The sequence below is a fragment of the Vespula vulgaris genome, chromosome 6 (genome assembly GCF_905475345.1).
Source record: "Vespula vulgaris chromosome 6, iyVesVulg1.1, whole genome shotgun sequence".
NCBI lineage: Eukaryota > Metazoa > Arthropoda > Insecta > Hymenoptera > Vespidae > Vespula > Vespula vulgaris.
Genome location: NC_066591.1, coordinates 4,546,233 through 4,562,093, shown reverse-complemented (window position 1 = coordinate 4,562,093; position 15,861 = coordinate 4,546,233). Strand labels below are relative to the sequence as shown.

The 15,861-nt window shown below is 37.3% G+C and overlaps 2 protein-coding genes across 17 annotated transcripts; one reads left to right on the top strand and one right to left on the bottom strand.

Moving 5' to 3' along the window:
• The first annotated feature begins 109 nt into the window (after positions 1-109).
• LOC127064391 (transcriptional repressor p66-beta) lies at positions 110-10,774 on the top strand. 16 transcript variants are annotated; one of them, XM_050995382.1, is made up of 10 exons: positions 112-1,463; positions 3,562-3,616; positions 4,742-4,810; positions 4,973-5,259; positions 5,340-5,598; positions 5,681-5,960; positions 6,205-6,270; positions 6,573-7,006; positions 7,093-7,397; positions 7,487-10,774. In XM_050995382.1, exons 2-10 carry the CDS (start codon positions 3,591-3,593, stop codon positions 7,741-7,743), a joined length of 1,983 nt encoding a protein of 660 aa, XP_050851339.1. In that variant the 5' UTR covers positions 112-1,463; positions 3,562-3,590; the 3' UTR covers positions 7,744-10,774. The 16 variants fall into 16 exon arrangements, with proteins under 16 accessions (XP_050851355.1, XP_050851339.1, XP_050851343.1 ...); XM_050995383.1 differs by having other exon boundaries at positions 117-1,463; positions 4,976-5,259; XM_050995385.1 differs by having other exon boundaries at positions 121-1,463; positions 5,373-5,598.
• Positions 10,775-11,057: 283 nt separating this feature from the next.
• LOC127064422 (uncharacterized) lies at positions 11,058-15,594 on the bottom strand. Its single transcript, XM_050995454.1, has 3 exons — positions 15,204-15,594; positions 14,286-14,403; positions 11,058-12,701 (listed from the first exon to the last, which is right to left on the bottom strand). The coding sequence occupies exons 1-3, from the start codon at positions 15,561-15,563 to the stop codon at positions 12,511-12,513; spliced, it is 669 nt and encodes a 222-aa protein (XP_050851411.1). The 5' UTR covers positions 15,564-15,594; the 3' UTR covers positions 11,058-12,510.
• Between the last annotated feature and the right edge of the window lie 267 nt (positions 15,595-15,861).

Here is a 15,861-nt window from a genome sequence, read left to right as displayed (position 1 = left end):
AGGGGATAGCACGGACCAGAGGAAACAACGACAGCGACGATGCCGGGGCAACATCGAAACAAGGGCGGAGGAGAAGTTGGAGGGGGAAGACATCACGGCGGACAAGGCCGCCATATTGAATCACTTCGGTTAATTTTTGCGCAGGGGAAGCAACGAGCGAGTGAACGAGCTACATAACTAGAAAGAGATAAAGAGAGTTGGAAAGAAGAATAATATACAAAAAGGATATAGTACGAGGGAGGAGTTTTCGTCTCGTAACCTTTACAAACGAAAACGGAAGTGCGTAAAGAAGGGAAAAAAATCATCCAGTGGATTCTTCCTCGTGCTTACGGATCTCGTGCTGTGACGAAAAAGGACGATTTTCGTGTCTCCTATCTCGCGTTCTCTTACTATCCTTTTCCCTCTCTTTCTCTCTCTTCTCTCTCTCTCTTCTCTCTCTCCCTCCCCTCTCCCTATTGCTCTATCTATCTCTTTCTATCCTTTTTCATTCGTGGTTGGAAGAAGCGCGCGTAAGAGAGCGCGTAAAGCGAGCAAGCAGCAGCAGCAACAGCAGCAGCAGCGGTGGCGGCGGCGACGACAGCGGCGTGGCGCTGCTTTGGCTGCCGTCCTCCGTTCATCCGTCCGTCTGTCCGTCGGTCAGTTCGTCCGTCAGCCTGTCGGTCTGTCGATCCTCTCTCTTTCTCACTTCTGGCAGTTAGGCGCGCCGCGCGGCGCGACGCGATGAACGACCTAGCAATGCGCGAGCACGCACGGAAGAGATTCACGCGCGGAAATTCTATGTGCACGACGTTCACGACGGGGACGACGATGACGATCGCTGGACGATGAAGTGTATTTTGTGTATTATATTTTTGTGATGTATATATAATATACATACATATACATATATATATATATATATATATATATATCTTGACTAGAGACGAAACGATCGTATATACCGAACGCGCTCGTATGTGTGTGTACATGTGTGTGTATGTGTATATTTCTTCGCTCTGTGCCACTGCTTTAGAGAAGAGAACGTGTACGTGCATATGTAGTTACGTACATGTGTCGTGCAACGTGTAAGAAAGATACTATATATTAACGAACGGTGGATCATTGTGTCCGCTGTATCATCGGCGTCGTCTCTTAAAAACAAACGAATATACAGATCACAGTGCGATACGATGGTTTAATGCTTCTTTTACGAAGAGAAGAAATTAGAAGAAAATTGTGAGTGAAACAACACCGACCGACCGACCGATCGACCGCCAGCCCAGTCCCTTGCCTTAATTGTTCGTCGTCTACCTGTTCCCTTACGTCCTTTCTATAAATCGATTTACACATACTCCTTTTTCTCTTTTTCTTTCTCTCTCTCTTTTCTCTCTCGTTCTCTCTTCCTCTCCCTCTTTCTGTATATCTACGTACGTCTAAGGGATTATCGAGAGCAAGGACGAGACTGGTCAAGAAGAAATTTTCAGGTATATAGTAATATTATTATTCTCAAATTTTTCATTTCTATATGCTAGTAGCTTACTGTTTCTCACTCATTGTATTAGTTTTGAGTCAATAGGACTAGGCAGAACGAATTTTCAGGTAAAATTTTGACTCAGGTACATTTTATACCTGAGCTAAATCTTTTTGCATTTCATACTTTTACATTTCTATTATTACTCTTAAAACTAACTCTACTACTCCTGCCGCAATACTATTACTACTACTACTACTATTATTATTATTATTATTATTATTACTATTACTACTACTACTACTGCTACTACTACTACTACTACTACTACCAGGAACGCTGGAAAAAGTGGTCCTGACAAGAAACGTTCGTTATGTATACACACACGGAACGGTCGAGATGGCGAGCAGCGTTACTCTCGAAAATGGAGTAGATTCGACGATTGTTTTAAGTTAACCAAACGCGCAAGGCCGATCTCGTGGTCAAGAGCCACGCGTTATACGAGTCCTCTCTCTCTCTCTCTTTCTCTCTCTCTCTCTCTCTCAATGCCTCCCTCTCCTGCATCCTATCTATTTCTCTATATATAATCTATATGAAATTTTTCTTTTCTTTTTCGTAAAGAAAAGAAAGATCGAAAAATTCGATAGAACTTCATCCTTCATGCGGTCTAGGATCGTCCTTGAATCCTTGGACTCTTTGGAAGTTTCTTTCCCCTTCCCTCGTTATTCTCTCACGCAGCCTACGGTCGACGTACGATCGTAAAATGTCCGCGATACTCCGCATCGATATCACCGGACAGACTCGCCAATTCTCCTTACATATATATGTGTATATATATATATATATGTATATATATATGAGTATATTCTCTTTCGATCTTCGATGTCCCCTTTTCTACCTTAACGTTGCATGCTTTCGAAACTTTCGCTTTCGAAATCGATGCCGATTGGAAGATCTTTTTTTCTCTTTAGGTTAGGTGGAAAAACGAAATAAGATAGGGTCATTAGCTGCGTTAGTCTGTTCGTAGATTTCGGAAATGTTCAAAATCGAATTTTTTCGGTATCAAAGTCGTCGTTCGAAGCGGCTAACTTCGTTTCGAAGGGAATTGTTACGAAATCTAAGAAAAATATCGGCCATCGGTCCACTGACATAGCAGAGAAAGAGAAAGAGAGGGAGGGAGAGAGAGAGAGAGAGAGAGAGAGAGAGAGAGAGAGAGAGAGAGAGAGAGAGAGAGAGAGAGAGAGATATGAGTCGTCGTCGTCTCGAGCGAATTGGGAAGCGTGTTACGGTTTTGGACAAAGGTCACGTGACATGTAAGCCGAGAGAAGCGGGAGATCCAAAAGATAACCGAAGATCTATCTCCGACACAAAAGCTACGAATAACGAGGACTACGATTACGGCTAAGGCTAAGGATCGACAATGACAACGACGACGATGACGATAAAAACAAAACAATACACGGACAAGAAGACTGAATACTATCGAGATTCATTTAAATGTCGGGCTTTCCTCGACTGGTGAGACACGACGCTCGTTTCTACGCGCGCACCTTCGGGCTCGAAAGAAAGGCGGAAGAAGAGAAATAGATGTCGCGAACAGAGGTCGCGCTTTTCGTCGCGACCGAGGTGAAATCGTGAGAAGGGAGAAGGAGGGAGGGGTAGGAGGGAGAGACAGAAGAAGAGTGAGGGGGAGAGAGAGAGAGAGAGAGATGCGTGAACGGATAGCAAATTCGTTGGAAAACCGTTGCACACTCCTCTCTTCTCTGCGCGCTCGTCCTCGTAACGTTGCTGGTGCTCTCTCGCAAGCTAGCAGTGGGGAAGGCCCAGGCGAAAAATCGATTTCCCGTAGGGCAGAAGGGCATCCGAGTAGGCGGTAGGGAAGGGGCAGGCAAGGACGAGGGCAGGGGAAAGGTACACTGAGACGAAATTCGGGAAAATCCGCAGAGAAGAGTGGGAGTTGGGAGTAGGAGAAGTAGTAGAGTAGTACGATGAGGACGTGGTGGCGAAGGAGAGGGGTCGAGAGTGGTGGAAGGTGTTGCGGCGAGGGGTAGAGAGAGAAAGAGAGAGAAAGAGAGGGACAAACAGACAGAGACAAATATATTACTTTCCAGTGCGATTCCGGTGCCACTACCACTATAGGATGTCGACGAGCACGCGCGTGTGTGGGTGAGTAACCGAGTCTCGTTTGTGGTAAGGGGTAGACGGTGTGTGTTTAGACGGGGTGGGAGGAGAAATAATTAATGTGCGAGCGTACCTCTCTCCCCTCGGGGTACTACGATGAGGAGGAGGAAGAGGAGGAGGAGGTGGAGGTGGAGGTGGAGGCAACCCCTCTCCCCTTCCACGTTCTTATACCGCTACGCTTAGAGCTGCCATTGTGCGGAGACGCCGCTTTCGAAGCATCGAATTCGATTCTTCTCGATCGCGATTCGTAAGGTATACCCGCGAGGGACGAACGAATCTAAACGGTGCGAGAGAGAGAGAGAGAGAGAGAGAGAGTGTGTGTGAGTAAGTGAGTGAGTGAGAGAGAGAGAGAGAGAGAGAGAGAGAGAAAGGCAGAGAGAGAGAGAAAGAAAGAAAGGGAGAGAGACAGAAAGAGAGCGGCATAAACGCGCGCGCGCTTATCTACTTCTTGTCGAACAGAACCCGGGACACGTCGCGCATCGATATCTTCTTCGAAGGAATCGCGTTGTGCGACACCATGTATACTATCGCTTAGCTCTTCACCGACGAGAAAACTACGAAGGTTAGGTTAGAATTCTACATCTGCGAATACACATCTCTCTCTCCTCTCTCTCTCTCTCTCTCTCTCTCTCTTTCTCTTTCTCTCTTTCTCTCTCTTTCTCTCACTCTTTCCTTTTCTTGTGTGCTAACTCAGCGGTTTGCTTCGCTTTCCACATTTCAATTTAGTCGTCCTACTCTTCGTCTTCCTTTTTATCATGATATTTTCGTCTCTTGCAAGATCGTGTCAACGGTGTGCGTTATCTCTTCGCGTATAATTTTCTTACATTTGGAAGTTTATTCGTGCGTAAATAATGAGAGATTTACGAAAATTTGTGTTTTACCGAATACATACGATTATAACCAATGTTACTCGTATAATTATTCCCATTTTCCTTCCTATTGCCCGAATAACCACGAACGTCAATCGTGTATTGGAACATTACGTGTATCAGTCAATTTACGTAATTGCTCGCCACTTGTTTCTTAGCATACCACGAAAATATTCGTTTTAACTATAATGTCGTTAATTTGCGCACGCGCGTCTATTACTAATAAATATACTTTTTGCAGATTCCCAGTGGTCGAAGGAATGGAAACCATGGAGTTGGATGGTGATGCTGTAGTTGATCTGAGCGTAAGGTAAACAAACTTCCATTAGAACTTCTATACATAGTTAAGAAAAATTAGTAATCGATAAGAAGATTTATGTCGTTGATGGTTTTCGTTATAGAAGCGTGTAGTAAGAATAGAATACACGGTAGACTTGTAAGATCTTTTATAAAACTATTACTTGTATTTCAGCAGCAGTGGCAGGAGGAATTCCCCATCTATAAATACTAATTCAGGTGATGCAGGGGTGCCCTTGGATCTTGGAGTTCATTTCTCCACAAGTTCTAATTTAGAAAGTAATATGCCAGAAGCTCGTAACATTCAAAATGCAGCAAGAGGCATATTGGCTCCAAAATCGGGAGATGACCGGAGGACTCGTCGTAATCTTAGACCAAGAATTGAAAGAAGTTACGCGGAGAGTCCTGACGAGCCTAGAATAAATGGATATCTAAATGGAAATACATCGGATAGCGATGAAGGTTAGGTCTAATTTTATCTCTCATTTTATTTTTATTCAGGTCTACGGTCAGGTAACAATATTAAGAGGTTCTTTTAATAGGTCGAATTACAAATAATATTTCTTCAAACACAGCTGATATGCCACCATTGCTTCCAATCAAAGAACTATCTTCAGATGAATTGGCTGAACGCGAAAGGACATTGAGAAAACTGAAGGAGGAGCTACGATCTGAGGAAATGAAATTGGTACTGCTAAAAAAGCTGAGACAGTCTCAACAATTAAAAGAGAATATTGCGGCAGTTCCCAAAGTTCCCAGCAAATTGCCACCACCAGTAACAGTACAACCAACACCTCATGGGTAAAACTCTACTGCAATGTTTCCTTCCAAGAATATGGTTTTATATATTGCCATGTTAAATTGGGATAACGATGGATTACAGGCATAGAACAGGGAAAGCACCACCGCCATTACTGAGAGGGCAACCGGCACCAAGTAGAAGTAGTAGTCTTCATGCGCCACCACCTGGAATGTTATTACCACCTACAACTGGACGTAGTTCTACTTCAAGTACTGGAATGCCTCCTAACATGGTAATACCTCAACCACCGCATCCTCGGAGTAGACCACCTAGTGCAACGCCGAGTGTGCCAGCTTATCATGCTCCGGCTGATAGAACTGAACGCTCCACAAAAGATCCTACCCCTACACCAGCGCATCAAGTAAGTAAAATGTTTATCGTCATAATTTATCACAAGGATATTATGTATCAATTGATATCTTAATGTGAAACTAATGGCAATTCGAATATCTTATGTCTATCGTGTAAATAATTTATGAAATTTTACGTCATGTGAAAGCATCGAACGATTGAAAAAAATTGCCATTGGTTTATAACATGCGTCTATAGTTATATACAAATGATATTTTCGTATAAATAACAATAAAATTATTATAAATTCAAAGCTGCTTGTTGGATCTCAAGAAAATAAAACCACAGCATCTTTAAATACGCCCGTAATTTCGGAACAGGTATATCCATTGTCTGACCTATACTCGCTGTATGATCAGATTGACTTTTTGCAACTCTTATACAATTTCTACCTGTCCTCCTTTCTGCTCTTATGCTGTATGTGTGTTCTTTTTTTCTGCTTATTGATCTTCATTTTAATTCTATAATGTTTTTAACAAAAGCTTTTATATATATCAGCCTGAAAATTATAGCTACGTACAATTCTATGATACTGCATCATTAATATGTTATCACAATAAAATATGAATGCTATTGGATTTTGTACTATGTTTAGAGCTAATAATGTGTTATGAATATATAGGATAGATCCAGAGAGGATAATCAAACTCCCGCACAGCGGCAGGCTGCTGCTAAGTTGGCTTTAAGAAAACAACTGGAGAAAACTCTTTTGCAAATACCACCACCGAAACCTCCACCACCGGAAATGCATTTTGTACCGAATCCTTCGAACACAGAGTTTATTTATCTGGTTGGCTTGGAGCATGTGGTTGATTTTATTACGAAAGAACCTGCTATACCCCCTCCTCCTGAGCCGTTTGAATGTACACAGTGTAAAACAGACTTTACGCCTGTTTGGAAGTGGGAAAAACCAGTAGGTAGTGGCAAAAAAGAAGGTCCACGTGGACAGCATGCCACGTTCCAACGACCTCCAGCAGGTCGAGATCCTAGAGTCATCTGTGAACATTGTGTGACGTCCAATGTTAAGAAAGCTCTCAAAGCAGAACATACAAATCGGTGAGTATTCTTTTTACGCTTGTCGATTACACTTGCAACTTTGTCATAAAAAAAAAAAAAAAAAAATCTTCTATCGCTCTTTGCAGATTAAAGACTGCTTTTGTGAAAGCTCTACAGCAAGAGCAAGAAATCGAACAAAGGCTTGCTCAAGCAGCGTGTCCAAGTCCAGATCCACCAGCTCCAAAAGTAGTCCCGAAAGCGGCTACTCCTACAAGAAGAATAGCGACACCTCCTGCTCCTCCTCCTCAGGTGCCGCCGGCACCTACGCTTACGCCAACACCACCTGCGCCCAAACTGCAGGAACACCCGTTAGTTAAACTGGCTGAAAGTGGAAAGTTTAGCCCTCATCATGCGGCTACTGCAGCTGCTTTACAACAGCAATTGTTAAGAGGTAAAGAAGTTTCACTTTCAAATTTTCATTCTATAGGAATGTGTATCATTATCGATTCTATTCTTTTACAATTTGATTTATTCCCTTAGAACTGGCAAAGAATCCCGTAGCAGGCTTACCGCATCAGCCTCTTCCTGCACACATGATGCCTCCGTTTACTTCGATATTATACCCGTATCAGCTCGCAATGGCACAGGCTACTGGAGGTAAAGGCCTCGTTGAATTGCAACGGCAAGCAGCGGATCTTCAACGTCAGTACCTGCTCGATATGATTCCATCGCAAGCATCACAAGCACAGGGCAACCAAGCTCCACCAAGAGCTCATCCGCATAATTGGAAAACGTAACCGGACGCATTTAAAGAACGAACGATAAATACAAGTAAATAATTACAATATACGGAATATCGAAGTAATTGAGGAACAGTTTCATGGAAAAGTTTCATGATTATTAACAGAGACGATATATCGCAAAATGTCATACCGTTGTGATTTGGACTACCGATACGTTATTGGTACATCGCTCATTAAATGATCAGCTTGGGAAAGATACAATACAAGACGTATGTAAAACGATTACGAGGAACTCTTCGTGTAATGAATTCACGACTTTTATTTCTGATCATTGAATGATTGTAATGGTTTGACTTGTTTCAACGTTCGTAAGTGTGGACAATGAAACCTTGATGATCAATTGGAGAGCAGCAGTACGTTTTAAACATTAACACTACAAGCAGTGTTTCCTTTTGATATTACCCTGCATCGATATTGAATATTTTACGGGACAAGCAGATTAAGATGGATCTTATGTACGTAATGTGCATAAGGTATACGATATCTGAATAAAGTGAAGATAAGAAAAAGCAAAAAAATGAACATTTGTAAGGCACTAAGAGACAGTAATAAGTGGTATATGAAAATATCGATGCATCGATTAAAAAGTAATAATCGGCGTTTATAGATGTGGAAAATGATCGCGTTGCGAAAAACTAAAGTTGAAGGGAAGAATCTTTCTAGGCTCTTATAGTTAAGCCGATCTTGGCCGTTGGATCGAATAAATCATTATCCAGCGGCGGTACCTGTACTCTGTGTATATCTTTATTTTCTTCAACTGTGAGTATTTTTAAGGTGAATATAATGCATGTGTGAGATAGAGATAGATAGAGATAGAGAGAGAGAGAGAGAGAGAGAGAAAGAGAAAGAGAGCAAGTGAACGTCAGAGAAAAAGAGAGGGAGAGAGTGAATTATAATTATAATTATAAATAATAATCTTTGCAAGGAAACGTGTGAAAGAATAAGCGAATGTATGAGCGATAAGAAAAATTCTTTTTGCCGATACGTGGCAGAGTATGTGCACACACATCGACATGTTTTTCATAGAATGACGCCAGTGTCATTCGCGCACAAATCTAATAGGAATTTCCATGTATGACAAATCGGCTAAAATGTTTTTTCTGTAATGAGAGGTACATCAAGGCGACATTGTGACTCGATAAAATTTTTCTATAAATATACTACGACTAAACTAAAATTCGATTGAGATGAAAGAATGTACTGATGAAGAGTAAGATTTTCACAGCACTATTGATTTGATGTGCCACAATTCATGTAAAGATATTAAAAGTAATCAACAGGACGTGTGCATTAATTGCAATTTTTCGAAGCGTTAAAACGCGAGATAAAAGAAAAAATAAGATCCGAATTTTTACTATCCTCTAAAAAAAAAGAAAAAAAGAAAAAAAAAAGAAAAAAAAAGTTTGCACATAACAGTTAAACCCTCTGGCACTCATCCCGAGCAATACTATTAATTATTATCACCTTCGCTAATAGCCTAATTTCTATGACTCTGGCTAACAAATCTCGGTCATACATTTCTGAATCAATAAATAAATAGTACTATACTGTAGTCTTGATATTTCTCGGTATTATGATACAAGTTAATAAACTAAAATAGCATAATCATCTCTCTTTGTATTACGTGATAGGTTTTGAGCTCGTACTGATATACATGTACACCGTAATAAGTCTACGATCGCATAATAGATCAAGATCTGTGTTTTTTGTGTAAGAGAATCGAAAGAATATGTCGTTGTCAACCTGCACTGTCGCCAGTGGTACTACTGCTGCCACCTTTCTACCATCGATAAAGGTTCTTTCAAATCAGCGTCGCAAAAAGAGGAGAAAGGGAGAACACGGTTTATATTTTATATATACACGCAGCCAAAAATATACTTTTAATGCTGCGTATTTACTATTCTATCAATTAATATTAAATGATTTGTAAATTTATCATTTCTTTCTTCCTTTTTTTTGTCCTTTTTCTTTTTTCTTTTTTTTTTTTTTTTAACGATTGATTAGAGAAAACTAAAGTTTTATCCAACATGCGAACGATGATTTACCGTTCAGTTCTCGCGTTCTCCCATTCCCCGCGAGAGCATTATTTTTTAATAATAGAAATGTTTTTAATTAAATGCGTGATCCTTAAATAATAAGACGATTTCGATGTAATTTAAAAAGATTCATTGATAACAAGTATGTACTATGATTACTAGGATGCAATTAGGATCTTATTCTATACTAATCACTTCATTCTTTTTTCGTTTTTTTTTTTATGTTTTTCATTTGACTCTTTTTTTTGTTTCGTTTTTCTTTCTTTTGGAGGAAAGAATCACTTCTTGCTTTTCCGTTGTTTTCTTTTTTCCTTTCCTTCTAGTCTGAATTTTTGGCTCTACGTGGTGGTGCTGTTAGAAAATAAGCACTTGAAAGCGCAGAGAAATCTTTGTATTCGACAAATGTGATGGTCTTAACACCAAAAAAAAAAGAACAACAGAAAAAGAAATGAAATATTGTAAATCGGCGCTGAGTTAAAATACTGTGCAAACGTAGAACATATGCTAATTGCATTGGTAGCATACGATGGCGGCCAAAACGAACGAACGGTATCGCAGGATTAGAATTTTAATGTATTCTTCAAAAGCGCTATACAATCGAAAGCTTCATGGGAGAAAGGGGAGGAGGAGGGAGGGGGATGCAGACTTAAAACCAAAAAAAAAAAAATCAGATTATAAAATATAAAGCTCTCGAAAACAAAACTACGTCGGCCCGTTATCGAGATTGCGTTACGATACGATGAACGTACGGAATCTTTTGAGAAACGACACGTCGTTGAAAAAAAAAAAAGGGAAAAAAAAGGGAAAAAAAATGGAAAGAAAGGAAAAACTTGTCCAGTCCAAATTCGTATTTCGGTCTCTAAATGAAATGTAGGCGTATAAAACGCAGATGAAGGACTCTGCCCCCATAAACTTATATAATTAGTGATTACGGATTACTGAATAGTCTGAAAATAACACGAATAAAGCTTGTCAATGATTGTACCTAAGAGTAATTGATATATTCATTTATATTATATGTATACATATACATATACATACCATACACACACACGTACACGTTAAAAAGTATCTCAAAAAAAAGGAAGAAAAAAATTACCGATAAAAGTGAAAATCGCTTGGCCCAAAAGTAATTAATCTTTTCGTCTCTGATCATAAAATAAGACTGTTTAACTATAGTTTACAAATTGACATTGTTCGCGGTTTAGTTTAACGAAGTATATTTTAAGACCATGACGATTTATAGTTAGAGACGGGTAAAGATTTCTTGTAAGTTTTTACTAACGCAGTTCGCGTGTTATATATATATATATAACATCGTTAACGATTGAAATATATTGTGTACTTAATAGCCGAACACAATACTCTCTCGATGCTTAAATCCAAAATCCCGCATATTTAAAATTCATTTGTATTTCTCTCTATTCGAAACTTTTATCGGTGAAGAATTTACGATACTATATAATGTCTCCTGTTTGCAAGCAGACGCATCAGACAAACTCGTAAAATCATTTTGTTTTCTTCACTATTATTATCGTATTATTTCCTTAAGTTTACTATCCAAAGAAATTTATTTCCAACACCACGAATAAGATGATAAAATCTATTTTATTAAGAATTTTATTTTCAAAATTTACATATACATATATTTTACGACTCTATAGTTATAGCCATTTTTAAAACATAGCCTTACTCCAGACACCTTCCATTACGATAATTCGACTACTTTTCTAGCGAAAATTTTCTCAAATGAGCAGGCAGGACCTGTTTAACCAGGTTTACGAACGTATATAACTATGTTACGTGTATATATAACGGGTGTTTCATTTTAAACGATATGGTAAAATATCTACTATATTCTATGGGTTTTATAGAGAAATGTTTTAAATAAAATTAGTTGAGTTTTGAGGAAAGAACTGATAATATTTATTGCATTTATCTCATAAGGGATGATGTTGTCAAGATATGCAACTCGTAAAAATTTTTTTAAATCGACATTTTAAGTCCAACAAAAATTATAGTGAATATCAATAAAAACCCAACGAACGCTCGGCAACTGTCGCAATTATGCAATCAATTTTTTCTTGTTTGTTTATTCATTTATTTATTTTTGCTTATATATTTTTGAAGTTATAATCATACTTTTCAACAATCATAAAAAAATCTTATCGTTATATATTTATTAATAATTGAAGGTGTCATAACTCGATGAAATATTGATAGAAAGATGCATTATAGGTAAATTATTCCTTTGGAATCTTATTAATATTCTCAAGAATTTTTGTTAGTTTTAAAACATCGATTTCTGCAATGAATATTACATTTTCTCTTCGAAACTACTTGATAACTTTTGTCTGAAACATTTCTTTATAAAACCAATAAGATCGAAAATATTTGACGATATCGTTTAAAATTAGATACCTGGTATATATATATGTATATATGCTTAGAAACTTGATGTAAATAGACTTGATTATGCAATGCTCGATGATCAAAGTATACTATACTATCTTTCTTTTATAAATTTAATCGCTTAATATTCGTTATAATTTAACGAAATTGTAAAAGTACATATCGAGTATTTATTTATTCTCATTATAAATACGATGACGATGACAAATGCGATTCGTTATAAAATTATAATCTAAAAAAATAGATAGAGAAAAAAAAAGAGAGAGAGAGAAAGAGAGAGAAAGAGGAAAAAAGAGATAAATATGATCGGTCTTTACGTTAACTTCTTTTGGTTCATCTGATTCGTACACTTTTTAAAGTGCTTAGAACAAAATGGATAGAGAGTGGGATGATCGCACGTTCTACAGGCAGCTGCAAGATGTGAACAGCATCTTAGACTCTCACGACAACATGATGCCCACAAATCGGGACCTGCTGCGGCACAATTGTGACAGTAACAATCCCCTGAAAAAAAAAATATATATATATACATACATATATATTCTAATGGTACACAGTTTAGCATAAAAAGTTATTAGATATTTTTTTTGATTCAAAAGATAAATTTGCAAATTTCTTCTTTGACAAAAAAAAGTAATATAAAGAATATCTAATAGAAACCGTTTTTACAAAATGTTTTCCGATGATGATTCTATGACGATGTCTTTATTAAAATTTTTACAAATAACGCGAATTCATTTTCGGAGATACTCATGTCAATTTCGAGCTCTGAACTTTTTATGCATGCGTTTTTATCAAAACGATATAAAAAGAAAAAATATTCCACGTTTACATACACAGATACAAATTCTTCGTTCGATTCTTAAATTCGATTAAAACTATATCCGAGCTTTGTTAATCGTAAACGGATGGTAACATATGGGAGATTTATACGTAGATTTGCATGAAAGAAAAGGGACCATTAAAAAAAGCAACAAAAAAAGAAAGAAAAAAAAAAAGAGGTAAAAATTGTCTCGCATGTCACGTATACCGCACGTGGAATTTTTCGCCGATTTGCGAAACTGGTCTTGAATCTACATAGATAGTCAACTTGCGTTCTCTCTCATGTGTATATGTATGTATATATATATATATACACACATACATATTACATGTACACGTACATGTAATTTATACGTACACACAGATGAAATTAAATAATACAATGATTCGATCAGTGAAGTGTCGTCTGACGTTTCTTTGTTCTCTTGTGCAGAATCCGCGCAATTTCTCTCTTTAATTTATTCAGAAGAATAATTTATTTAAAACTAGTGGGCAGATACAGAGAGAGAGAAAGAAAGAAAGAAAGAAAGAGAATGCTTGAGAATGTGATAGCCGCTTGCATTTATAATACGATACGCCTCTAACGTGAAATATACTTTGAATATGGTTACCTATATCGATGGGCGTTGTCCGAATGCTTCAAGCTCTCTTATATGTATACGTACATAATATACACATATGTATACACATAAACATATACATACATACTATATGTATGTATATACTAATTGAAATCGTGTTAACGATTAAGTAACAAGCGAAAAGTGTTGCGCGTCCATTTTATTCCCGCGCATCGATGTAAAATAAAACCAACACGTGAGAGGGAAAATTTGTTGAATGATAGAAAAAAGAAACGGGAACATCAATGAAAGAAGGAGTTACTATCGTTTTGTTATTTCTTTTTTTTTTTTTTTCGTTTATAAATAACTGTTAACCCGTAAGAAATTGTTTTTCCCATATACTCGTCTCACGTGTGTCATTGAGTTAAAACAGAAATACATAATACTTTATGGGAGTGGCTATTGTCCTTGACAATAGCTTTTGCATTGCAATGTAACGTCATTTCTTTACTTTTCTTTTACTTTTCTTTTCTTCGTCATAACCAAAGTTGGAAGGACATCCCATTGAATCGATTAGAATTGCTTTCGTTGAGTTTCATCGAGATAAGAAAATTATTATATATATATATAAACATATACATCTATATATACAAATAGAGAGAAAGAGAGAGTTATTTATATTAATTAATTTATATTAATTTATTACCTTCCGGACAATCAACGGATCTACGAGCTTCCGCCCTTCTACACTCAAGACCTTCTTCACCTTTTGGACAAGAAGTCGAGGATTCCTCGATCGAATTCTCACCTAGCAAGGTATTGATCTAAAAACGATATATAGAGATTACAACAATTAATAGTTTTCATTCAATAGAAACGTCGTCTCCGAAGATTAATTTTTCTTTTTTGTTTATTTTCATATCGATCGTTCGTGCATAGTACAGGGAGACTTTATATTACTTTAGAGAACTAGAGGTCAACGTTTCTAGTTTTACGTCTATGTTGCAAAAAACCAATTGACATTTTCCTACATATGGGACGTAAATACGTTCGACCACACACCGTCGTTTTTCCTATTACAGATTGCGGTTTTTTCCTTTTTTCTTCTCTCTTTTTCTTCTTTTTTTTTTTTCACGAATGCAATCGAGAAAAGGTGAGTCAGACGTAATGATAATCAACGATCGATTAAACGAAAATAAAATCTTTTCTTAGTTTTTAACGATATAAAAAATACAAGAAAGAAAAAGAAAAAAAAAATACAAGATTACGTCGTTCGAATTAACAATTCGATCTTGTCAGTTTTTTTTTTTAAACAATTTCGATTCGATCGATTACGATGATATTATTATCCTTTTCTGTGAATTCTTTCGATTGGAAAAAAGCGCGGGAAAAATATATTATGGATACATATGTTTTGAAATTAACGATAAGTTTTCTCGAATAGGGAAACGCATCGTACGTCGTGAAATCAAGATATTCTGCGCACTTTCTCGTACGTATGTACATACATATATACATATTTATATACATATACGTATACATACATACATACATACATATATATATATATATATATATATATATACACATATGCACACTAATGTGCAATATCTTTTCCTCTTACCCGTTTAAATGCTCCCGGCTTGGAAAACATCCTGACTAATTTTGCGAGCGCATCTTCGGTATGCGTTTGTTCTGTAACATCGGTTACGTTATCCGTGCACTGATAATGATTGATTAATGTAACAATAAATAGGCACACCAACGTGGCCCGCAACGACATATTGCAAAGTATAAAACTTAAGCTTCGGTACGGCACAAATTTAAATCGCGACTGAACAGGTGATTGAGAGAAGTGTCCTACTACTTTAGATATCTCTCTCTTTCTCTCTTTTTCTGTCTCTGTCTCTCTCTCTCTCTCTCTCAGTCGACAATTCACTTTTTGGTGGGGGATATACTGTCTCATATATGTACTTACATACATATGTGCGAATGGAGAAGACGTTCTTTCGCGTTCGTATAATTTCAAAGCGATTATCTAACCACGATTTCAAACAAGTACGAATGTTTTTCATTTCATCGAAATTCGTAAAATCTAAGTAATAGTTACTTATTTTTTTACATACGTTTCTACGATTTCGTTAATTATTAATTATTATAATCGATGTCGAGCAGTAACGTTGAAAGATCGTTCCTGTTGCGTAAGAATTCGATCGGGAGAGAAAAAAAGAAAAAAAAAAAAGGAAAAGTCGCGATATTATTTGTAATACTATTTGTGATAC